The 24022-nt window shown below is 52.3% G+C and overlaps 1 protein-coding gene across 2 annotated transcripts in view; it reads left to right on the top strand.

Annotated features, from left to right (window-relative positions):
* The window catches only part of CNNM4 (cyclin and CBS domain divalent metal cation transport mediator 4), a 38668-nt gene extending 14666 nt beyond the window's left edge, over nt 1-24002 (top strand). Inside the window, exons 2-8 of one of the 2 annotated variants that reach the window (XM_036873587.1) lie at nt 11035-11178; nt 11470-11604; nt 12616-12785; nt 13051-13147; nt 14720-14782; nt 17882-18066; nt 18381-24002. In XM_036873587.1, coding sequence (XP_036729482.1) covers nt 11035-11178; nt 11470-11604; nt 12616-12785; nt 13051-13147; nt 14720-14782; nt 17882-18066; nt 18381-18578 — 992 coding nt within the window. In that variant the 3' untranslated portion in view covers nt 18579-24002. The remainder of the gene's footprint in view (nt 1-11034; nt 11179-11469; nt 11605-12615; nt 12786-13050; nt 13148-14719; nt 14783-17881; nt 18067-18380) is intronic. The other variant, XM_036873588.1, reaches the window with a different exon arrangement.
* The last annotated feature ends 20 nt before the right edge of the window (nt 24003-24022 follow it).

Here is a 24022-nt window from a genome sequence, read left to right as displayed (position 1 = left end):
AACATTTAAGAGAATTTCCTATTATCTCTTCATGAATAACATGCAACATATGGGCTCATTAACAGTGGTCCAGTTTTTAGGTTGATTTGCCTGTAGATTATTAGCTGGTTGCACAAACAGATCCAAAAGAGCAGGTGCCTCTAAAGGCAGTAAGTGTGCTGAGTCTGTGAGCGGTCCTGCGGGGAGTGGTGAGGAAGGGGCTTCTCCTCGGGGGCAGGGGGCTGGGGCGGGAGGCCAGATGGCCAGGAGCTGGGATTCCACGGGGAAAGGCCAGGGGGGCTCCTGAGACCAGAGGACTGGTGGAAAGAGAGAGAAGCAGTTTGCTGGAAGGGTCCAAAGTCAAAAGGAGGCTGGTGGTGCCTTCCTCCCCTTACAGGCATGTCAGCCGGGCCAGCATCTTCTCTCCACTTTATTTCTTTCCACTGTGTAATGTAGCTCTAGTTCTCTGTGTTCCTCCCCACCCTCTGCACCATCCCTGGCTGTGTCCTCCAGGAGACGTTTCCACATCACTGAGGACCAAGACACCAGCACTTGGTCTGAACTCACTCCTGAGATAACTTAAGAAACTTAAAAAACTTAAAAAAAAAAAACCCTCTCCTTTGACCCAGGTATTCCCCTTCTAGAAATCTATCTTAAGGACATGGAGATAGATCCAAATATATTTATTACGAGGATTTCCATATTGGCAAAAAAAGGGGAAGGACACAGTTTAAGAGCCCAGTGGGGCTTGAGATTATGTACACATGTGTGCAATGAAATATTATCAGGCCATTCAATTTTTACAAATATTTCTATGACATGGGCAAATACAAAGAATGCAAAGTATTTAAAAAACGGAATACAAAACTATTTACATTATGATCCAATTTGTGGAGAAAATATATATTATAATATTTTATCTATATATGTTAATTTTAAAAGACCAAAGCAAACAAGCAGTTACCAGTACTTATCTTTGGAAGGTAGGATTAAAAGTGATCTTAATTTCCTTCTTTCTACTTTTGTTACCACAATCAGAAAAAAAACCATGTAAAAATTAGTTAGATGTAAAAAAAAATTACAAGAAAACTGGGGAAGTTAGAGCGCTGACTGTTGATGGTCTTAAGGAATTATATGTTTGTGTGATGTGTGTGATGATACTATTGTGGTTTTGTTTTTTTAAAGGGTCCTTAACTTTTAGAGATACTCACCAAAGTGCTTGGGTAAAAGTTACAGATGTTTACAGATAAGATCTGGGATTTCCTTCATAATAAACTAGTGGAGCGGGTGGGGCGAAAGAGGAAACAGGACTGGCCAGAAGAGTTGTTAATTGTTTAAGGTAGGTGAAGGGTGTAATGATATTATTTCCTCTACTTTTGTATATGCTTTTATTTTCCATCATAAAAGGTTAAAAATTAGAGACTACTAGTTAACTGAAAAATCAAAGCCATGAAGACCTGTCCTGAGAATTAGAGAACAGTCTTAGGGTTCCCCGACATCCATTTATCAACAGCTTGACCCCTGGGGCGCTTGGGTTAAAAGAAGGCTATTTGGAGAAGTCCCATTTCTGAATCCCAGCTTGCTCACCTCCTCACAGTGCTATTCTGGGCAGGACCTTTCTGAGCTGGGGTTTCCTCCTGTGAAGAGTGGGGTTGGTCGTAGGAGATGCTCTGATGGGGGGAGGGGAGGGGCGGGACAGCACCCTGCCCTCCTCCCCCAGAAGTGCTCGCCCTGCCTGCTCAGTGCCTGGGGGGAAGTGGACCCTGAGGGGGGACACCCAAGCGTCTACGGTGCAAAGGGACAGCGAAGGTGTGGTCACCTTTCCAAGGCTGTTCTAAACAGAGCCCTTTAAACTTTTTTGATTGTGGACCCTATTAGGAAAAAAATTTTTTTAAATTTGTATCTCCGTTCATTCAAAAATTATATACATGTACTGTTTTTCTAATACATATATTATGAAACAAAGAAAAACAATTTTAAAGAAGTAAAAATGGAATAACCGTTATTTTAAAATGTCTTGCTAATAGTTATCACTTCCTATTATCTCTAGCACATACTTTATATACTTTCTCAAGGCACAAAATGCCCTTGTGCTGGGATTCATCATTACTGACAGTGGCTGGACGTCTGTGTTTCACATAGTTTTCTTTGTTTTGAATCATTTTGGCCAATCACTCAGCGCTGACTCCATCCTTACTGATTTTCCCCCGCTGCTGGTTGAGGCGGCGGGTGGTGAGAGGGGCAGCTCTGGCCTTTGTTGGCATCTGTGCTCTTCATTCTGGGATTTCCTTGCCCGGGTCTTGTTAAGCAGCTATCCATTTTGCGAGCTTTGCTTTGGTCCCGCGTACTCCACATCGTGTGTAAATCCCTGTCTGCACTTGCTCCCAGTCTGCTGGAGTATGAGTGAGTGTGTGTGCGCAGGACATCCGGAGCCCCGTGGTCACCTGCGGTGACTGGTGACCGGCTGGCTTGCAGGCCTGGTCCAGGCCCACCCGTGGTCAGTCTGTGTAGAAACAAAAGCTAAAGTTGCTTATTTATCTTGGATTAAAAATAAACAGAAACTGTGTAAGGGATGAGTACTCCCTTGGGAGACCCTGTTCTGAAAGGTCCCGGATGGGCCGTGCTGCGTTGTTGTCTTGCTCGGGGTGGCTCGGATGGTCGATCTCCTGGTCAGTCTCTAGAACCCCTTTTACCTGCAGACCCCTGTCTATTTTGTCAAGTGGGCCCCAGTGTCTCCATTTCCATTTCTTTCCATGCAGCGGTCCTCCTATCACTGTCTTTTTTTTTTTTTTCCTGCTTTACTCTGTTTTACCTTTTGTCTTGCCTTACATTTTCATTTCTTTCCTTTTAAAAACATAACCCGTTGGGGCTTCCCTGGTGGCGCAGTGGTTAAGAATCCGCCTGCCAACGCAGGGAACACGGGTTCGAGCCCTGGTCCGGGAAGATCCCACATGCCATGGAGCAGCTAAGCCCGTGCGCCACAACTACTGAGCCTGCGCTCTAGGGCCCACGAGCCACAACTACTGAGCCCGCGAGCCACAACTACTGAGCCCGCGCGCCTAGAGCCTGTGCTCCGCAACGGGAGAGGCCACCGCAATGAGAGGCCCGCGCACCGCAGCGAGGAGTAGCCCCCGCTCGCCGCAACTGGAGAGGGCCGGCGCACAGCAGCAAGGACCCAATGCAGCCAAAAATAAATAAAAATAAAATAAATAAATTTATCAAAACCAAACAAAAACATAACCCGCTGTAATGCGGTATTTTCATTGTTGATATTCATTGGCTAGCTTGCCTGCCGGGCACCTGCTGTATATTGAGCCTCATCTGGACAAGGAGGCGTGAGTCAAGAACCGCCCAATATAATTTCTGTGGGTGAGAGTGTAAACCGGGACCCACGCTGGGGAGGGCAATTGGGAGTTTTCTATCAAATTTGCCCTTTGACCTGTGACTCCACAACTATAAATGTATCTCACGTGGGTCGAAAATAGTGGACGTACAGGGATTATCTTTACAGCATTATTTGCAGTAGAAAAAAACCTGGCAACAATAATGTGTCCATCAGCAGAAGGGAGAGGGTCAGATCCGGATCCATCCTGGTGCCCACAATCAGAGCTCTCGGGCCGCGGGGTGGGGAGCAGCTCTGCGCTCCAGTGACCTCTCTGAGGGCAACACGCGAGGTGCAGAAAAGTGTACCTTGTATTTTTAATTAAAATAAAAATAAAAGTAATATATTTACTGTAGAAACTTTTAGAAAAGTGGAAAATGATTAAGAAATAAAAGTCAAAGTCACCCTCATCCTACCACCCCAAATGTTTTTGTTGCGTTTTCTTCTAGTGAGTCAGCAATGAACTGTATTGCTTCTCTCCCTCAAAATGAGACATCCTTCTTCTCTTTTCTGATTATAAGTGTAAAAATTAAAAAGTAATACATATTGACTTTAAAATGCATCAAGCAAAAGCAAAGGAAACCAGTATCGCTCTTACTGTCCTGTTTTGTAACTTTCTGCTTTACACAAACAGTGAACCACCGTCTTTTAAAATAAATCTATATCTACATCAGCCTTTTTAGTGGCTGCAATACTGTGTCATAAACCACACTGGGTGGACCCTCCTGGGCACACCTTGCACATGGCCTGGGCACTTCCTTTGTGTTAAGGTCTTTCTTAGAAGTGAAAGAAACGGAGTCCAAGGTCATACATTTTACATCTTGACGCATACTGCCAGGTCATGACGGAAAAATGTCATTGTTCTCTCCAGTACTGCACTCTTTTAGTCACCAAAGTCTTATATTTTAATTTATATTAAAATTAAGGACCTCCTCAGTGGTTTTTTTTTTAATTAAAAAAATTAAAAAATTTTTTCTCACTGTTCTTTTAAATTGCTTATTGATTAAACAACTTCCACCCGGCCCTCCCCAGTCCGGCCGGCCCCCCTCTGCTCTGGATGCTCTGCAGTATTCTTTTTGCATGTAACTCTCCCACCCCCTTGGAGCTGAGTTGGGAGGGCTGTGCTGTGCCCCTCTGGTTCCTCTGTCACCCTGGCCGCTGGCTTCTTTCTGGGATGGGCCGCGGCTCCTCCTGCTGGCTGAGGTCAGCGCGATTAATCATCAGCCTAATCCTGCCCTGGCCGGGTGGAGGGAGGCGGAGGAGGGGGATTCCCAGGAAATCAGGGTGTCTGTTGTCTGCAAGTGCAGACCCATGGCCCAAGGCTATGTCTTGGGCCATGGGTCTGCACTTGGCAGCTGGCTGCCTGGCCAGCTCCTCTCCCCATGGGGGGGGCGGTGCCTGAGAGCTCAGGGCCAGTCTTGGAACCTGGGATGGCAGGAGGTGGGACCTGCCGGGAGGCCAGCGAGAGATGCCGAGGACACCGTCTTGGGTGGCGGTAAATCCCACGTCTGATCTGGGGCCCCTGGATCTTCCCCGTGAGAAAAGGCAACTGGAGCTGGCGAGTAGGGCCTCTCCGAGCCCTTGTGGACTTTGAAACCCAGCACCTAGTAATGTTTTTTTCTTATGATCTTTGAGAGACTATAAAGGTTTTTTACCGGGGGTGGGGGGGGGTGGGGGGGGGTGGGGGGGTGGGCGGAGGAGGCCACAGCTGTTTGCTAAAATGGGCCTTGTGGGCGGTGGAGGGCTGGGCTTTCCAGGGCCCCTGGAGACCTCCCTGTATGTTTCTAGCAGAGTTTGGAGCATCTGCTGTGCACCGGGCGAGGGATGGGGGGCCCGTGGAGAGAAGTGAATCACGGTGCAGGCCAGGCTAGCTGCATCCTGGTCCTGGTCCGTAGGGAGCTGGATGCCAGGCAGCCGATGGCACAGCCCGCAGCCTTCCAAGTGCTGGGAAAGGAAGAACTGGGGCGGGGTGGCGCGGGGGCAGTGAGTGCTAACGGGCCGGTGGAAGGGTAAAGAGGCGGGGGAGGGTTGTTGAGGGACTCAGGCAGGTCCTCCCTCTGCTTGCCCCCTCTTCCAGGTGGGAGAGGGCAGTGAAAGAGGCCCAGGCTTGCTGTCTGCATCTGCCGATCCGGCGGGGGTTTCTAGAGGCCTCGTGCAGCTTTCTGACCTGGACAAAGGCTGACAAGGGCGGAGAGGGCAAGCTTGCAGCCAGATGTGGCCCAGAGGTGACCTCAGGACAGCAATTTCAAGGTGCCTCCTTCCCTTCCCCACAGCCAGGTTGCCCCTTCCTAGCAGTGCTTGAATTTAGAAGGCTGAGGAAGCCCCAAGCCCTAGCAAAGCAGTGTGAGAGTATTTTTAAGAGTTTCTTTCTTTCTTATGTGTTTCTTTCTAATTCTACCATCGATTATGGAAATTTTAGAATTTCTATTTAGGAAAGTATAAAAAAGAAAACAGAAACCATACTGAACCCCCCATACTGTTAGGTTAAACCATATGAATTGAAATTGTCTTTTTTTTTTTTTTTTTTGGTCAAAAATAGTCAAATATCAGCAATTTCATATGGGTCAGCCAAATATAATCATTTTGCTACATTTTCTCAGCCTTTTTTTCTTTGAATAAGGACTGCCTTGGAAAATGTGGGATTCTCAGCTTTTGGAGTAGATGTATTACGTCAGTTTTCATGTTTCATTTCTCACCCCACTTCTCCCCCCAAAATCCAATTATCCAGTTGAATGGATACTAATAATCAAATGAGGTAACTCATTAAAATGAAATTCTGTATTAGATTTAAATTCCATACAATGAGAATCATAAATGTAAGTCCTAAGTTGATCCTCTTATTCTAAATGGTAAATCAGTTAATAGTAATTTCTGAATTACTGTTCAGAAGCTGCTTTTTTTTTTTTTAAGTCATCACCCCCTGTTGCTTTTTTTTTTTTTTTTAATATTTATTTATTTATTTGGTTGCACCGGGTCTTAGTTGCGGCTTGCCGGCTCCTTAGTTGCGGCACATGGGCTCCTTAGTTGTGGCATGCAGACTCTTAGTTGCGGCATGCATGTGGGATCTAGTTCCCTGACCAGGGATCAAACCTGGGCCCCCTGCTTTGGGAGCATGGAGTTTTAACCACTGCGCCACCAGGGAAGTCCGTACAGAAACTTCTTGATTACTAAAATTCAGAATAATTCTTTGCCTAGTCTCCGTCCCTCTCCCCCTTCCCCCACTGGTTATGTTTCTTTTCCTAAGGCACATCCACATGAACTGTATTATCCATTCCACAAATATTCTTTGAACACCTACTGTGTGCTGCTTGCTGTTTTGAGTTTCGGGAACACAGACGACAGCCTCTGATATGATGGAGCTCTCAATCTTGTGGGAGAAGATGGGCCATAAAACGATAAACACAATGAACAAGAATGTTCTTTTTTTTTTTTAAATTTATTTATTTTTGGCTGCGTTGGGTCTTCGTTGCTGCATGCGGGCTTTCTCTAGTTGTGGTGAGCGGGGGCTACTCTTCACTGCGGTGCGTGGGCTTCTCATTGCGGTGGCTTCTCTTGTTGCGGAGCACAGGCTCTAGGCGCGCGGGCTTCAGTAGTTGTGGCTCGCGGGCTCTACAGCGCAGGCTCAGTAGTTGTGGTGCACGGGCTTAGCTGCTCCGCGGCATGTGGGATTTTCCCGGACCAGGGCTCGAACCTGTGTCCCCTGCATCAGCAGCCGGATTCTTAACCACTCCGCCACCAGGGAAGCCCTCTATTGTTTATTGTAGGTGATAAACTAAAGACCAGGGTTGCGGGGCTGGAGGAAGGGTTGCAGTACTCAGTGAGGCCCTCTGGGTAGGCCAAGGTGACATTTGAGCAGTGAAGGAAGACCCGAAGCAGGCTGAGTTGGGCAGGTATGTGGGCAAGAACAGGCCAGGCTGAGGGAGCAGCCTTAGGAGTTTGAGGAAGAGCCAGGAGGCCGAGCGGCACAAGTGTGAGGGAGCAGGGCAGCAGGAGGGCTTTGGGCCCCAGGCCGCTGCGAGGAGTATGCAGTCTACCTGGAGTGAGACAGAGCCCCTGGAGGGTGTGGGGCACAGCATGAGGTGGCGTTATAACTTCTCCTGTAAGAGGGTCCCCCTTGCTGCTGTGTTGAGAGTAGACTCGGGTCCAGGATGAAGACTTGGGTTCTCACCCTCTGGGTGAGAGGAGGTGCACGTGGCTCAGCACGCGGCAGTAGCAGTGGAGGCTCCCAGAAGAGGTTGGATTCTGGGTGTCCATTGCAGGCAGAGCTGATGGGATCCGCTGAGTGGGCTGGATGTAGAAGGGTAGAGAAACAGAGGAATCAGGGACTTCCCTGGCGATCCAGTGGTTAGGACTCCGCGCTTCCACTGCAGGGGGCTCGGGTTCGAACCCTGGTTGGGGAACTAAGATCCCGCATGCCGCACAGCGTGGCCAAAACAAAAAAGAAATAGAGGTGGCAAAGTTTATTCCTTCAGGGCCCTATCCACTGGATGGATGGAGATTGGGGAGGTCTGGGGGAAGGGCAGGAGCTAGGTTTTGGCCGAGTTAAGTTCAAGATGTTAGACGTCCACGTGGAGCTAGCTCTCAGCGAGCAGCTAGATATGTGAGTCTGGAGGGCACAGGAGAGGGCTGGGCTGCTCATAGTTATTTGAGACGCCTTGACGTGTAGTTTGTATTTAAAGTCCAGAGGCAAGGGACCAGGTGCAAGGACTGAGCCCTGGGACCCTCTCTTCTCAAGGAGAAGAAGCAGCCCTGAGGTCAGAGGAACACCAGGAGAGCCGTGTCCTGGAAGCCGAGGAGAGGGAGGATTTCCAGGGGGAGGGAGAGAGTTGGCCTCTTGTCAGAGACTGTGGCCTGGGCAGGTCATCTGAGAATGAGACCCCACCGTTGGAGGTCATTGGTGACCTTGGCAAGAGAGGTTCTCTGACCAGGTGGGGAGATGGTTCTGCTACGACCCAAGAATGGCTCCTCTGGGCAGATAAATTAGAAGAAGGCAGACACGGCCCAGGTCCTGTGCCCGGGCCAGCAGAGGATGACTGACTGGCCCCCAGCCCAGCACCTTTGCATGGGGCCCAACTGGCCAGCCACAGTCAGTGCAGTGTTCCAAGCTCTTAGCCTGCAGAGCAGGGCTGGCCGTGGGCGGTGCCCCGGGTTGCCTTACCTACGGGGTACCTGTCTGCAAGGTGCTGCCACTAGAGGGCACCCACACCCACCAGTGGATTCCACAAACCAAGGTGCCCCAGAGAGGAGCGAGGAGGGCTGAGAGGGGCTCAAGGAATCTGCTCGTTTCATCCACAGGAGGGGCATTACGGTCCTTCAGAGAAGCCACCCACCTTTCCCTGTGAGGCCCAGTGTGACCCGTGACTGTTTTGTGGGTCAGGACTTGTTCTGAGTCTGTGGGTTAATTAGAGGGTTCAGTGGGGAGGGGGAGGTTTTCTCAGATTACTGGAGCTGTGTCTTCTCCGCAGGGGCTCTGACTTCTGGGCTGTGAGCAAGGACCTGGGGACTGAGCCACACCCACCCTGTTCTCCGGGGCTCAGTCTGCGGCAGGTTAGGCAGGGAGGGTCCTTGCTCACCCCCTCTCACCAGTTTCCCTTTGTTCCCTTTAATTTTGTTTTTCCCCCTTCATTTTTTCTCAATTAAAAAAAAAAACTGTAGAAGTAAAACATGCCTAGAACAATATAGAAGGGTATAAAGTAAGGGATAACAAGGCCCTTCCCTCAAACTCCAAATATCCCCGAAGGTGGCCATGGTTGTCTCCTCCAGACGCTAACAGGGTAGTTTACACCTCACCGCCCCTCGCCGGCAGATGGCAGCACGCATTCTGTCCCGTTATAGCCTCTCCAGGGCTTCCTTCCACAATGTGGTTCATCCGGCTGTGCCGCATTCTCCCCAGAACAGCAGTGGCTCCTGTTAAGGACTCCTGCTCCATTGCTCTCGAGGTTTGAGGTTGTTAAAAAGAATGTTCTGATGAACCCCTTTGCTTTTTCTGTCTTTCTACATTTTGAAAATTATATCCGTAGAGTAAGTTCCTACCTGTGGAATTTCCAAGTCCAAGCTTAGGGACCCCGAATTCTGAGACATGCCTCCAACTTGGCCTCCTGAAATGAGTGCCCGTTTACCTGCCCACCCACCAGAGTGCCTGTGGGGGCCTGCGTGTCTCCCCAGCACTGGGCACTCCCAGGCTCATTAGGGTGTGCTGTCTGGCAGCAGCAAAAGCTACCTTGCTCTAAGTCTGGTTCCCGCCTGATGACACAGCTTAACTGGCTGCCCCAGGCCCCTCAGAGCATCGTTTCTGTCTCCAGAGAGCGCTCCGGGATGGGCAGCAGTGGCAGGTGAAGAGGCCGGGGGGCCGGACACCAGGGTTCTGGCCCTGACTGGCTGCTGCCTGCTGAGGACCTTGGCCGAGCTCTGGGTCTTGCCGGCTCAGCTCTGGAAGACACTGGAAAGTTTTAATCGAGTCCATGGCTCTGCCTGACAAAGTGCTGAAAGTTTTTTGACCACGACTGGAAATAAGGATACCACAGTGACCGGCACATTGTGGAAAAGTTTCACGCACAAAAAAACCAACCACACAAACGAAAAACAGTACTTCCCCCCATGTGGTGTACTCTGCGATTTTTCACTTTATTTTTAGAAATGCTGGTCCCGAGAACTGGCATGTCTCTGTTCTCCCTCAGAGGCCCCTAGGAGTTATGAAGATGCATCCTGGGGCTGGGATTCCCTGAGGCCTTAGAGACCTGGAGAACATCCTCTGCGGACCGTGCGCTAGAGTCAGGGCTGAGACTGGGTCATGCGGGGGAAGCTGAGCAGGAGACCCTGACTTGACCTTCACAGCTCTCCGGGCCTTCTCCCCTTAGGCTGCTCTAGACCCGTGTCCTCGTGTGTGGGTCACACAGTCCCGTTCAACCCAGAGTGGGGGCCGGGCCCTTCTTGGCTGTCACCGTGTCATTGTCACGCGCTGGGGCGAGGGGCACGAGATCAGTGCGGGACCCCAAAGGAGGGACTGGGAAGCCCTGCCACCCCACAGAGCTTCTGTGGAGGGTCCTTCCTCCCCACCCTCTGCCTCCTAACTTTCTTTCTTGCTTCTAAGGGTGACCCTCCTCTAATTATAGTACCTGCCTGGCCTAAGTATAGCCTGGGCTAATTTGTTAATGGCTTTGGGAACTGAGAGCCCTTGCCTTGGGCAGGATCACGGCCCCTGGGTACACGCAGGCAAGTTTTGCCAGGGAGCACCAGGTGAAGGAACGTGAGTGGCCTCTGAGGCCCACGGGGGGGCGGCGTGGGCCCCCTGGGGAGCCCCATGTCCAGCTGGTGCACGCAGGGCTCTGACCAATGCTGCCTCTGTCCACGAGTTGTCAGGGTGGGTCTCTCCCCTTCCCAGGGGTCCCAGGAGCCCCTGAGGCGCGGCACCAGGCAGGGCCTTGCCATTTTCATTCTATTTAAACAAATGGTCCTTAATTAAATGCCTTTACATTGAAAAATACTTTTGGTTTTCCTTTCCATAAAAGCAATGTCTGTTTGCAGTAGGAGCTTCAGGAAATGCAGAAAGGGGAAAAAAGGCCGTTCATGACCCCACCCCAGTGACTCATGACCCCAAATGCGTTAACTTTTGGTCGAGGAGTCTCATGACTGGTCCCTCTGCTCTTGTTTGACTCATTATATTGTCCCCGCAGGGAAGTCCCACCTGGCCATCGTGCAGAAGGTGAACAACGAGGGCGAAGGTGACCCCTTCTACGAGGTGCTGGGCCTGGTCACCCTGGAGGACGTCATCGAGGAGATCATCAAGTCCGAGATCCTGGACGAGTCTGATATGTACAGTGAGTCCCCTTCCCACCCTTCCCTGCCCTGCTCTGCTCAGACTGGCACCTGCTGTCCCCAGGGGGGAAGGCCGCTGTGGGGACGGGAGGCTGGGCGCCAGCCAGGGCTGCTCGGAGCATCCACAGGAGCCGCCTTCCTTCCTCCCAGCGTTTGTGTCTCAGCCCGGACACTGCTGCTTCTGCTTCTGGTGGAAGAAGGGCCCGCGGAGCTGGGAGCCGGCGGGTGGGTACCAGTCTGTTCCCCAGTCCTTGGGGGATGCTGTTCTCAGTTGCACATTCCCTCTCTTGCAGCTGACAACCGAAGCCGGAAACGGGTATCTGAGAAGAACAAACGTGACTTCTCAGCCTTCAAGGATGCTGACAATGAACTCAAGGTGAAAATTTCACCTCAGCTGCTTCTGGCTGCTCACCGCTTCCTGTCCACGGGTAAGAGCAAGAGGGGGGCCTTCGGGTGTCGGTGGGATACAGCCCCGGAGGGAGACGTACTGGGCCTCTGGTTACTCCTCCCCAGGGGACAAGGGCTACAGCAGATGAAGGGCCTGGGGCACGCGCCGCTGCCTCTGGAAGGGGGCGAGGTGTTTTCCTTCCATCCCCACCGACGATCCCTGCGGTTTGTTTTCCCCGTTAATGGGTTGCTGCTACAAACTTCCAGGAACCGTCTGGGTTTGTTTGGGCTGTTATGTGCTGGGAGGACCTGAGGTGGGCACCGGGCTCCCCGTTGAGGAGGGAGAAGGAGGCCCTTCCATATGCCCCCTCCCCCTGGGTACAGCCCACAGCCCTGCCTGCTCATCCTCTCTGAGCGTCTGGATCCAGCTCCCTTCTCGTCTCTCTGCCTCCCCTCCGCCTGCATCTGCTGGGCCCCTCGGGACCTGACTTCTAGGTCAGTGACTTTTCTCTCTTCTCACCCCTGACTCAAAGCTCCCTTGGAGACCCGGGTGATTGATTAGGAAAACGCCCGCCTGCTCTGTCCTCTCCCCTCGGTCTGACTTCCTTCCCAGCCCTCACTTGCTAAAGCTGTGATCCTTCCCTCTCCTGTGCTTTTCCTGCCGGGCTGTTGATGATGTGGATACTGACAGTAGTGATAGTCACGTTTATTAGGCACTTCGCATGTGGCGAGCGTGTGTCTAAGTGTCCTACATCGGTTATCCCATTTCACCAAACAGCGACCCCATGAAGTTTTAAATCCCCATTTTACAGATGAGAAAACTGAGGCACGGGTGAAGGAGTTTGCCTGAGGTCATGTTCTATTAGTGCAGGAGCCACTGTTCAGGCCCAACCGGTGACAGACTTGCGTGTACTGAGGCCGGAGCCAAGGTCACGTCCTCCGGGGAGGCAGGGCCAGGCAGTGAGGAGCCGTCCAGCACAGCAGTGACCATCTTCCAGGCACTGCCCGGCCCAGCCTGGCCTCATGTGAAATCCTCCTCTCTCCTCCTCCAGAGGTTCCCCAGTTCAGCCCCGCTCTGATATCAGAGAAGATCCTGCTGCGGCTGCTCAAGTACCCGGATGTCATTCAGGAGCTCAAGTTCGATGAACACAACAAGTACTACGTCCGCCATTACCTGTACACCCGCAACAAGCCGGCTGACTACTTTATCCTCATCCTGCAGGTGCGCCTGCCCCGCCCCGCCCTCCGTGCCCGCGCTGCCCTCTCACCTGCTTTCCTGCCCTTGAGCCTCTGCTCCCCGTTGCCCGTCCTCCTCCTGCAAGGCCACCGTTGCGCCCCCGGCTCTCCAGGGCTCTGGAACTAGCTCCTCCACGGGGCACACAGCCCTGTGCACTCCTCGCTTCTCCCTCGTGCCTCAGGCTTTTTCTTCTTCCCGGGTGTTTTTTCCTTCTCAACTCTGTTTGTAACCCTGACCTGCGTTCTTTCAGGGGAAGGTAGAGGTGGAGGCCGGGAAGGAGAACATGAAGTTTGAGACGGGCGCCTTCTCCTACTACGGGACCATGGCCCTGTCCTCGTTCCCCTCCGGTGAGTCTCTGGGCCATGTCTGGGCCGCCCTCCAGCACTCCTGGAGGGGGAGAGACTCGGACTGGCCCCCCAGAACCTAGGGCCGCCTAGAAGGGTCATAACCCAGGTGGCTCGGGGGAGAGGAGGCCAGTGAGGTCCAGAGCTGCCAGGGCCTCGGGGAAGCGGCCTGGAAGAGCGACGACTCGCCCCTTGGGACAGGCTTCAGAGGGTGGAGAGACGAGATGAGAAGGGGATTCTGACGAAAGCCCGGAGGGAGCTGAGAGCGTGTTCTGAGGTGGGGAGACCAGCCCACCAGGAGATGAGGAAAAGGGTGGATATGAGTCAGGGAGCCGCAGGAAGTTGATGGTATTTGCTTGCGATATGAAGCAGGAGGCCATTAGTGGCCCTTGAGCGGGAGGACCTATGACAGCAGAGTGGGCCAACTGGGCAAGCGGGCCACAGTGGCCCTCCTTAGCCGTGACGGTGGGAGGCCAGTTGAGAGGGAGGCAGGTGGAGGGAGGCTGCAGGGCCTCACTTGTGAAGACTGGGCCAGGGGAGTCAGGGTGGGGGAAGGGGACCCATAGCTCCCACGTTTGGAGGCCAGGCCAGGGCCTGTTTTCTGGCCGCGCAGTTTGCAGATGCCTTCGGCTTTTCAGGGGGCTGAGCCACTGCCTTTTGGTTAAGGGGCCGTTCTGATGGAATAAAGGGACCTGGGGGCAAAGAAAGGACTGGACAGCCTCTGAGAAGGGCCACTCTGGCCACCCCGGCGCCCTCTGCTTCTCCAGTCCTGGGTGGCTCAGGCTCCCCTTGCTGGAGGGGGTGCCCTGCAGACGAGGCCCCAGTCTCGCCCGGCTCGGCTCCTTGCCAGTTGTATGACCCCTCCGGCCCCAGGTTGCTGCGGGCTGGGGGGTGAAAGTCTGCTTTGGTGCCGGGGACAGGCACATGGTGAGGGGGCTGCTGCAGCTCCTGGGGAGCCTCCGTGCTGTGCCTGTTACTGTCCTTTGACAACGAGGACCCCCGTGCGGGGGGCTGGGCACCCGTGCATACTGACTCAGCTCAGCTCCTCCACCAGCGTGAGCAGGCTCCTGGGGGAGGGGAGTGGGAAACAAGGCTGCAGAGCTGGGTTTTGGAACAGGTGGCCCCTGCCCAGGTGCCCCAGGCCTGGGGAGGACTTCTCTGCCCCTCCTGAGAGCACCTCTTGCGGTCCCGCTTGGGGAAATCTCGTGCAGCAGGGCACACAGTCACGGGACGTTCCTCCAAGCACCCCTTCTCTGCAGCCACGCCTCAGAGCCTGGTTAGGGTCCTGGGCTCTGTCTTTTGATGTGGAGGCCCCTGGTTCCCACTTGCAGTGGCTGGAAGGGAGGGGAGACGACTTCCGGGGGCTCTGGGCACACCCCACCAGCTTCTGCCCTTCTCTGATCAGGGCTCTGGTCAGCTCTGAGCACCCTCCCCGTCAGAGCCGGGTCCCCTCTACTGTTGTGCCTCCCTCTCTGCTCGAGGGAACCTGGCCCCCAGCAAGTCTGCTTCTCCATCCTGTACCTACGGCTCCACGTCCACCCCACCCATCACTGACCTTTTCCTCTTTTGCTCCAGTGCCTTCCACCCTGGTCAGGTGTCCGCCTGGCAAGCGGAACTCCCTGCTCTCCTGGCTCTCAGGTAACATGGCATGGCTGGAGAATTTGCACTGCCACCTGCCGCCCGAGCCCGCACACTGCAGCTGCATTAACCGCTCCCAGCAGGCACTGGGGGCCCCGCCCCCGCCCAGCACCTGTGCCATCCCACCTGCTCCCACTTGTGGGCCAGCCTGGCCAGTGCTGGCTCTGCTTGGCCTGGGGCCCAATTACTATGTGCCTTTGCCCAGGTCCTGGAAGGGTTTCCCCAAAGGTCCTTCGGTCTTTGAGAAGAGACACACACGCCTGCAGGTGACAGGCTGGGAGTGGAGGGTGGCTCCCGGCCAGGCCAAGGGAGCCCAGCTGCTCAGGGCCACTCACGGGCCTCAGCAGGATGACTTGTCACCCCATCAGCTTTCTCTAAAAAACTTTCCAGCTTTCCTCACAGGCTTTGGTTTTCACTCTTTGGCTGCTGGTTCCACCTGCCAGGGGGAGGCAGCAGCTGGGTGGTTAGAAGTGTGGCCGCAGTCATACTGCCCTGGTTGAATGGGGTCTCCGTAGACAGCAGCTAAATGATTCCGGGAGCTGACTTACCTTTTCTAAGTCTTAGTTTCCTCCTGTGAAATGGGAACAATACATGTGCCCTCTTCTTAGAATTGTTGGCAGCAGTGAGAGAATTGATACAAAATGTTTAGTTAGAGCTCAGTTACTATTTGTTTTTTCTCTATTACAACCAAAATGTGACATTCCAATCAGAAAGTGTTTAGGAAAATTCCAAAAGCCACAGAAACATGCTATTTCTGGCCTTTGATATGTCACACTCCCGAGCCTTGTCCCAGGGTCGGTGGGAACTGTGTTGGCCCCAGAATCACTCAGTTCGAGGGATTCCTATCCCATGTATACTGCGGCGGCAGAGGTCCTGATGTCAGGATTCTGGCCCGGGCTGCTGAGGCCGGAGGAGAAGAGCATTACGAGTGCCTTTGAGCTCCGGTCTCAGTGCGTAACTTAGAGAAGGTCCCGGGGCCCCAGCAGTGCTAAAAACCTGTCACTTCAGCCAACTGTTTCCCCTATTATGTTTGTACAGCTGGGTTTTTTTCCATCTTAAATGTACAAACACACACTTTTTTTAATTGATCCTCTTTAAAAAAAAAAAAAAGTAAAAAGGTGATTTAGAAGTCACTTGTCCCGTTCAAACACAGCCAACTTTTGGCAGCGATGGGAAGTACAAAGCAATTAATGGTCTTTGAGCAGAGGGCTGTCTGATGAGAACAGAATGGGCCATGTCAGCCCTCACTGGCCAACCCCTCAGCCTCACTCTCCTCTTCTGCTCTTGCTTCTGTCTCATAGATGGCCGGGAGTTGATGCATACATGGTTTGAATCCTGATGTCTTTACCTAATATGGGAACCAAGACACTTTTCCATAAGCTTTCTAGTTAGAGCTACACAGGGTTTCACCAAGCAGGCGTGCCTTCATTTGTTTTTTTCCCCCTTATGCATATTCATGGGGGTCTATATTCTAAGTATAACAGCATGATGTAAACCTCTTTACGGAAAAACTTCTTCTGTATTTAAGATTATGTCCTTAGAATATTCTTCCAGAAATGGACTTACCAAGTCAAACCCCCTGTTTTTTTGTTTTGTTTTGTTTTAATCATAAAAGTAACATAGCTTCTTTAGAAAATTGGGAAGGTGGAAAAAAATCTTAAGAAAATTAAGAAGCATCATAATTTCATTATTCAGAAACAAACACTTCATATTTTGTTATATTTCTAGACCTCTGTTTTTAATAGGCCATGTGACTAATTTATGTTGGTTTAAATTCAGTTCCTGTTCCTGGAGTGTTAATAAGCATTAATTAAAATCATTCTATCATCCAAATAATTAATGTTAAATATTAAGCAATATCCCTAGTGTTTCTGTTCTTTGCTAGAACTTAATCAGAGGTGTTGCCTGAGTTAGAATGAGTGATACATGCACATGGTCCTCTAGTGGTTGTATATCACCTAATCATAGACTATCCAGACTGTATTTTCCTAGTTTTATGAATGAAACGCAAACGTAGAGTATTACTCAGTTCAGTCGCACTTGGTTCAGCCACCCAGATTCAATGGTTGCTCTTTTCACTGGTCTGTTTGTTAGAATAGCTAACTCAGCAGTTAGTAACTTACTAGTTAACTAAGCAAATCAGCTTAGTCCACTTCCTGTTTGTTTAAAACAAGCCAGTATGCCTCCACAATTAACTTCTTGGTGCATTTCATTGTTTTCTGAGTGTTCCCAAAAATACGAGCTAATGATGTCCAATAATGTGTGTGCCCTTCCTTTTCCAAAATAAGGAGCTGGTTCCTTCCTCGTTGGAGGTTGAGTCATTCCCCTTTCCTGGTTACAGTCGACCGAATGGAGGCCTGTGCTTCCCCTAGTGGCGGGAAGAGGCACTGCCACCGCTACCCCAGGCTCCGCCTCATGGGAGGCGGACTGGGACCCAGCCCCCAGACACCCCAGAGTGGGAAGCCTGGAGCTCTGGGGCCTCTAGGTTCCTCTGAGAGGAACCTGCTGCACCCCCATCCCCCTGCCAGACTGGCTGGGCTCAGCAGACACAGGGCAGGACTGTTCCACACACACCAGGTTACGTGCAGAACACACTTTTGAGCTCTTACGAGCATTTTGAGATGTGAACAGTGTGTCATGTTGGGGGGTGTATGACGGGTGGTGAGAGAGTGCAAACTGTAGGTTCTTCCTTTTCATATAATTTAAAACTATGCAGTTTATGTCCCTTGACAGAAGCTGTCCAGTGGCTCCTCTGCCATGCTCGGGTCATCGTTGTGTCACCCTTGCCTGATCAGCTGTTGGGGAAATGAGGGGTTTTGTAGCCATAAACTTTCTGTGTCTCTGGTTTTTGTTTTCTGTTTTGTTCATCTGTTTGGGTAGACTTTTTAATACTTACTGCACCACAGTCCTAAACAAACTAACTCGTCGGCGTTGATGAGGTCAGACCTGCAGGCAGAGCTTCCGTTCGTTTGTGCCCGAGAACTACTTCCCGCTGCCGGTGGGGGCACCACTGCCCGGGTGTCCGTGGACAAGGTTGGACGGGAGGCTGTGAGGGGCACCAGGCTGGCCCCCGGCCTGACAGCCTCTCTCCCCCCACAGACCGCTCCCCGTCCCACCCCGCACCCCTCAGCCGCTCGGCCTCCCTCAGCTACCCGGACCGCTCGGAAACGGCGTCGAGCACAGCCCCCTTGGCGGGCAGCAGCCACCAGTTCGGCAGCTCCATCCTGGGCCAGTACACCTCCGACTTCAGCGTCCGGGCGCTCATGGACCTCCAGTACATTAAGGTGAGCGCTCCCCGTGGCCCTCTTCCCAGGCAGCACCATCCTCCTCATCCTGGGCATCTGGATCACTCTGCCTCTGACCGGCAGCTGCTTTCTTTGATCCACCACACCCAGCACGGAGGGCCCCCCGGGATGCGTGTCCCTCCTACTCTAGCTCCTCGCTCTTTGGTCACCCCCCCGCCCCACCCCCTGGGTCACGCCCTCTCTCCTGGACTCGCAGCCTCCCTCCTGGCCGCCCGTTTCTCCGGGTCTCCTGTAGGGTTGGCCCCCCCCAGCCCTGCTGTCGGTGAACCAGGCCCTCCCGCTTCCCCCTGCAGATCACCCGGCAACAGTACCAGAATGGGCTGCTGGCCTCACGCATGGAGAACTGCCCCCAGTTCCCCCCGGATGGGTGCACCATCTGTACCGAGAACTTGACCGACAAGTCCGAGCTGCCCCTGGTGGACGAGACCACGACTCTCCTGAACGAGCGCAACTCCTTGCTGCACAGAGCCTCCCTCGAGGGCGCCATCTGACGGGAGGGCCCGGGGTCCCCCGCCAGCCCCGCGGGGGCCTCCCCAGTGGGCCCACACGAAGACAGGGAGCCTGTTAGGCCGGAAGGGGTACAGATAGCCTGTCTGACTGAGCAGCCAGATGGCCCCCGACCCGAGGGGGATCTGGCCTCCGACAGGGACCTCTGAACAGCCGCGAGCTGGCGGCGGCCCACCCTGGACTGTGGGGCAATGGGCTGGCGACCAGGAGCGCTTCTAAACTAGGCTCATCTCACCTCTTTTTAATACCATATGGGGAAGGGAAGACAGGGTTAAGGAACTTTATTTAAAAACAATTTTTTTTTTTTTTTTTCCCACAAAAACTTTAAAAGGGGTAGGGTTTCTCACCCCGGGAAGCAATAGCCATAACCTGCTCCCAGCCGTGACCTTTTTGGCTATGTCCCTGACTCAGGAAGCCTACTCTTTCTGCATCTCCTCTGCCTCCTCCAGAGATGGCATCCCAGGGGCCTGCTGGAGGAAGTTTTTCTCTTGGGAAGGAAGACAGTTCTTCCCAGGAAGCAAAGAACCAAATAGCGCTGAGAACAATTGCCCGGACACGCGCTGAGGCTCGCCTGGTGTCGCCGAGGCCGAGGGATTCTGGGAACTGTGATCAGGGACGTGACACTCGCAACTGCGGAGAGGAGCACACCTCCTCCTGGTAATCGCTGGACCCAGGAATCTCCTAGAACTCTGCTGACGGGCTCTCCTGGTGAGTTGGGCTCCGCTGAGGACTCTCGCCCCATCCCTCCTATCTGCTCCTCTGGACAACTCTCCCCTTGTAATGGGGCTGAGTCCAAGTGTTAGGCAGGATCTCACACCTTTAAGATTGCTAACCCCTGCTCCCCAGGCCCTGACCTCACTTTCACCAAAGGTTTTCCCCAGGTTGGGGGAGCGACTGCGTTAGAGGGGACTTGTCTGCGATGCTCCTTTCGGGGCCAGGAGGGAACTTGGTCATGGGCATCTACGTCGTTAGCAATTCGTTCCATCCCCCTTCCCACCCCACAGCGAAAGTCAGGTTTCAGTCACCGACCCACCAAGCCCTTCTTTCCGGACTCCCGGTTTCTAATCCAAAACCCCAGTGCCTCTTGGGGATTGAGGACAAGAGGACGTTGTAGGAAGCCAACCTAAGCAGGTTCTTCATGCCCTTTCCTCTGTGGCTGAGGCTCCCCTGGCTTTGTTCACGCACTTACAGATCCACCTAAAAGGCACACAGCTGGCAGCCCCGTCTTCCCCACGTGCGTGTTATCCTAGTGTGAGATGTCGTCCTGGCCTTTGCTGAAGCTCGTGGTCCTGGGCGCTCAGAGCCCCAGCCCCACGTGCAGTCCTGCCCCAGCACCTTTTCCCTGTGCTGCAGGCTTCCCGCCGTCGGGGAGGCTGTAGGACCAAGGTCCACGGTGGCCCTTTGATTGGGTGGAACAGTTGCTGGGGGTGGGGGGGCCCAAGATCAGGCGAGGGAGACTCCACAGGCCTTCCTGAGTGTTATTTATTCACTCCTTTCCTCAGCCTGTGAGTCCTGTTACCCCAAGTGCTCTTTTGGGGACCAGGAAATGTCTTGCACCAAGTATACTGGCCCCTGGTCATTTTAAAGTCCTTCCAGACACAGATTCCTACAAGTCTGCAGACAAGGTGGTGACAGCCATGGGTTCTCAAGCCATAAGGAAAAAAGATACCAGACTTTTGTCCCCCGTTGGGGCCTGAAAACCCCTTAGTTTTCTCCAGGAGCAGCTTGCTTTCCGAGTCCACACAGAGGCTCGCAGAGCTGTGTTCCTGGGACCTGAGTGCCAGGTGGAGCAGACTCACGGCCTGAACCGAGTGTGTGTGAAGCCAAAGGAGCAGGTGCACACACTTCCACGGCTACCTCTTTGCACGCACAGTTACTTTCAAGAGATGGTCCCGCCTCCCCTCTTCTTCCCGTCCCCATTTATAATCACTTTTTGCAGAGGGTCATGATTATTTCCACATATTACTGGTCCGATGACTTCCTCCTCCCAGTGCAATTTTTCACCTCCTATTCCGATCTCTGGTTCCTGGGCTGAGCAGTACCCTGACCTGGCCCAGCCCTGCGTGTCTTCCCGTGGAAGGGGGACCTTCGCAAACGGCCTCTGGATGGGTAGGCGAGTTACAGCCACCGTAGCAAATAACTCATATTTATTTTGCATAAGATTTTAATTTGTATATTTTTGTGATTTATTTTGGCATTGTTATGAGTTTGACTCTCGGGGAGTTTTGTTGTTATGACTCTTGTGTCTTTTGTCACAAAACAATGATAATATTTGCTAAACGATATACGGAATTTATTTTTGATTGGTAATAAAAAAAGAAATATGTATAAATCTTGGTGAGTTTACAGTTGGCCTGTTTGAGTTCTGTCGATACTCGGGACCGGTCATAGAGCTAGAAGTGGCTGTGCTTGGCTGTCACTTATGACAGGGCAAGGGACAAGCATTCTGGTTCTGTTCAGCAGTAAAAAGGAAGCAGAAATGTAACTTACACAAATATATGTAATCAAGGCTGTTGTCACAGGAGCTAGAGAGTGCCAGCTGCTGCTAGGTAAGACAGGGCAGGTGTGCCCAACTGCCACCATTAGGGATCCAGTAAAATGGGCACCAGAGGGTGGGGGGCAGCTGGGATGGGCAGATTGCCCCTCCTCTCTCCCCTGGGGGCTGAAGGAGAAAGGAGCTTGATCCAAAAGTATGACCGCATTGTCTTATAGCAGCAGGAGCCTCTCAGTCCATACTCAGGGGCTGGCTGTGGTTTCACAGTTGGAGCGCTCACCGCTGGAGAGCCCGCCTGAGAGGGACCTCACTGGATGTGCTCCCGAGGCTTCAGCCAGGCAGACTCCTGCCCACAGGTGCCTCGGCCTGTGTGTGCAGTTGAGTGCACCCAGGCCAGGGCCTCAAGCAAGCCTGGCTTGACAGGGCGAACTGGGGGGGAAATGTTTAAGGAAAGGGAGGCACTGGGTAGGCAGAAAGGAAAGAGGACATTTCAGATAAAAGGAATAACAAATACAAAGTCTTGGGCATAGGTGGGCAGAAATAAATTTCATTCATCCATCTGTTCCACACGTTTAAGCCCTTGCTACATGCCAGGTGCCACCAACCCCTCAGGCTGGCTTCTCCACCTGGAACTTCCTCCCAGGTCTTTGTTGAGGCTCACCCCCTTGCTTCATCTAAGCCTCTGTTCAAATGCTACTTCCTTGAAGAAGCCTTCCCCTATCACCCCATCCAAAAGAGCTTGGCCCCAGTCCCTCTGTCCGTCTCCTTGTATTGCCATGTTTTTCTCCATAGCACTTATTGTCAGATATTAAAATACGGATTTGTATATTTTCTGTTGTCCTCACACTAGAACTTAACCTCCAGCAGGTCAGGGTCTTTCTTATTTCCACTGCAGTCCCAGCACTAGGACAGTACCTGGTACATTGCAGGCACTGGATGCGGGAAATACTTGTTGAATGAATGAGTGGGTCTTACAAGAAGGTGAGTACTGGATGCTATTGCAGGGGAGCACAATGCTCCCATAACCTTGACCCAATCTAGTCAAGATGGTTGAGGAAAACCAGCTGGAGGAAGTGACGTCTGCAGACTTGAGAGAGAAGAAGGAATTAGCCAGGGATCACACACAATAGTTATGGGTTTGAAACTCAAGAATACTAGATAAAACATGGAAATGTCTTGAACCAAATGATCAGAAGGGAAAAATCGCCCATGGGGGAACTGAATGCCCAGTGACAAGTGTCTCCACTGACGCTGTGATGATGGGCCAAAGAGTGACGCAGAGCCAAGGAAGAAAGAAGCTGGCAAAGTAGTGTTGGGGCCTCTCTTGTTCACAGAAAGTCACTCGTGAGCAGCTTTGTTTGCTCTGTACCGGATCCTTTGTCTTTGGGTCTCACAGTTTAAATCACTATTTGTGTTTTCCAAGCGTGATCCAACTGTTCTTCTACTCAAAGGTTTCCCCCCCTCCCAGATAAGTTACAGGTTGTTTTCCAAGGGATCCCGAGACCAGGGGAAAAGTAACTTGTCAAAGGTCAGAGCCCTGTCTGGATATACCGAGTGTTCTCCCCATCTTGCCTCTGGAACTGGTCTTCGCTAGTTAACTTTTCAGGCACATGACTCATTTCAAGCCTGTTGTCCATTCTATCTCAGTGTCAGCATTTTATCTGGACTTGGAGACAGAAGTGTGAACCAAAGGGGTTGAGTCTACTATTATTATTTTTTTCTTTCAAAAGAGGCATGCCAGCCCAGTGGAAAGGCTCAGTAGTCATTATTGCTTCTGCTGGCGGCTTATTCTGGAACTTTTCACACTATATTTCTGCCGGTCACTCGCCACGGGTTTATTCATTCTTGCACATTACCTTCCACACAAACATATTTTACTTAATTGAGGCCACAGTGTCTTAACTGTTGTTTATAGTGTTTTCATGACACAGCACATGAATTTCTATAGAATCCTTGTAAAGACCATTTTAAATGACATGTACATGGACGGCCTTATGAAAGTCTACGTATGTTAGGATATTTGAAAATACATAAAAATGTAAAGAAAATATTAAAAAACCCATTTCATCTGGACACCTATAGAGAGGTCTTGTTAGCAGGTTAAGTTCACATATAATAGGATGAAGAACATTCCACACTGTTAAGGACCACACAGTCTTTGGGAGGATTCTCTTGAGTAGTTCTTGTTGGTCTTTAGGAATTATTTTCCCAAGGATGATCTGCTAGAAGTGGAGTGACCAGATACTGTACAGTAATTCCTGACAGAGCTGCCATCTCCTAATGTGGCTGGGATGGCGAACAGGTTATTAGGCTGGTCGCGTTGAAACCCAACATCCGTGCCTGAGTCGTGCTTCACTTTTCTCCGGTAAAATATATTCATAACATGTAGTAGCTGTGAGGATCCAATGAGGTAGTGATTTCGTGCGTGTACCTTTTTACCATCGTTCTCCCAGGCAGGAATGCAAGTTCCTTTAAGGCAGGGGCCGTGTGTCACGTCCCAGACCTACAGCAGAATCGGGCGCGATCAAGAAACACTTTCAATAAACCTTAGCTTCCGATGCCCAGTCACCGGTTCTTTCAGCCCTCCTCGCCCTTTAGGTCGGTGGTTCAGGGGGGCCCTTTCTGAGAAAACGTCCCATCTCCCTTGGCTGAATTCTCTGCCTGCAATTTCAGGAGCGCCGCTCCGCTCTGCGGCCCGAGTCCCGAGCCAGGGACTTCCCAAAGCACGGGCCCGGCCTCCCGGAGAGGGGGGACTGCCGGTGAGAACCAGACGCCCGTGGAGTGGGGGCCAGTTCGCCGCTCCGCGCCCTCCGGACGCCAGCCAGCCCGCCCCAGCCCCGAGAATCGTGTCCGAGCCCCGCGGGGGCGAGAGCCCCACGCCCCCGGCCCGCCCCGGGATCGCGCCGCGGCTTGTTTACTCCCCGGCGCAGCCTA

This window comes from Balaenoptera musculus, chromosome 13 (assembly GCF_009873245.2).
Source record: "Balaenoptera musculus isolate JJ_BM4_2016_0621 chromosome 13, mBalMus1.pri.v3, whole genome shotgun sequence".
Lineage (NCBI taxonomy): Eukaryota > Metazoa > Chordata > Mammalia > Artiodactyla > Balaenopteridae > Balaenoptera > Balaenoptera musculus.
The sequence above is the reverse complement of the archived record's forward strand: the minus strand, read 5'-3'. Positions and strand labels throughout refer to the sequence as shown.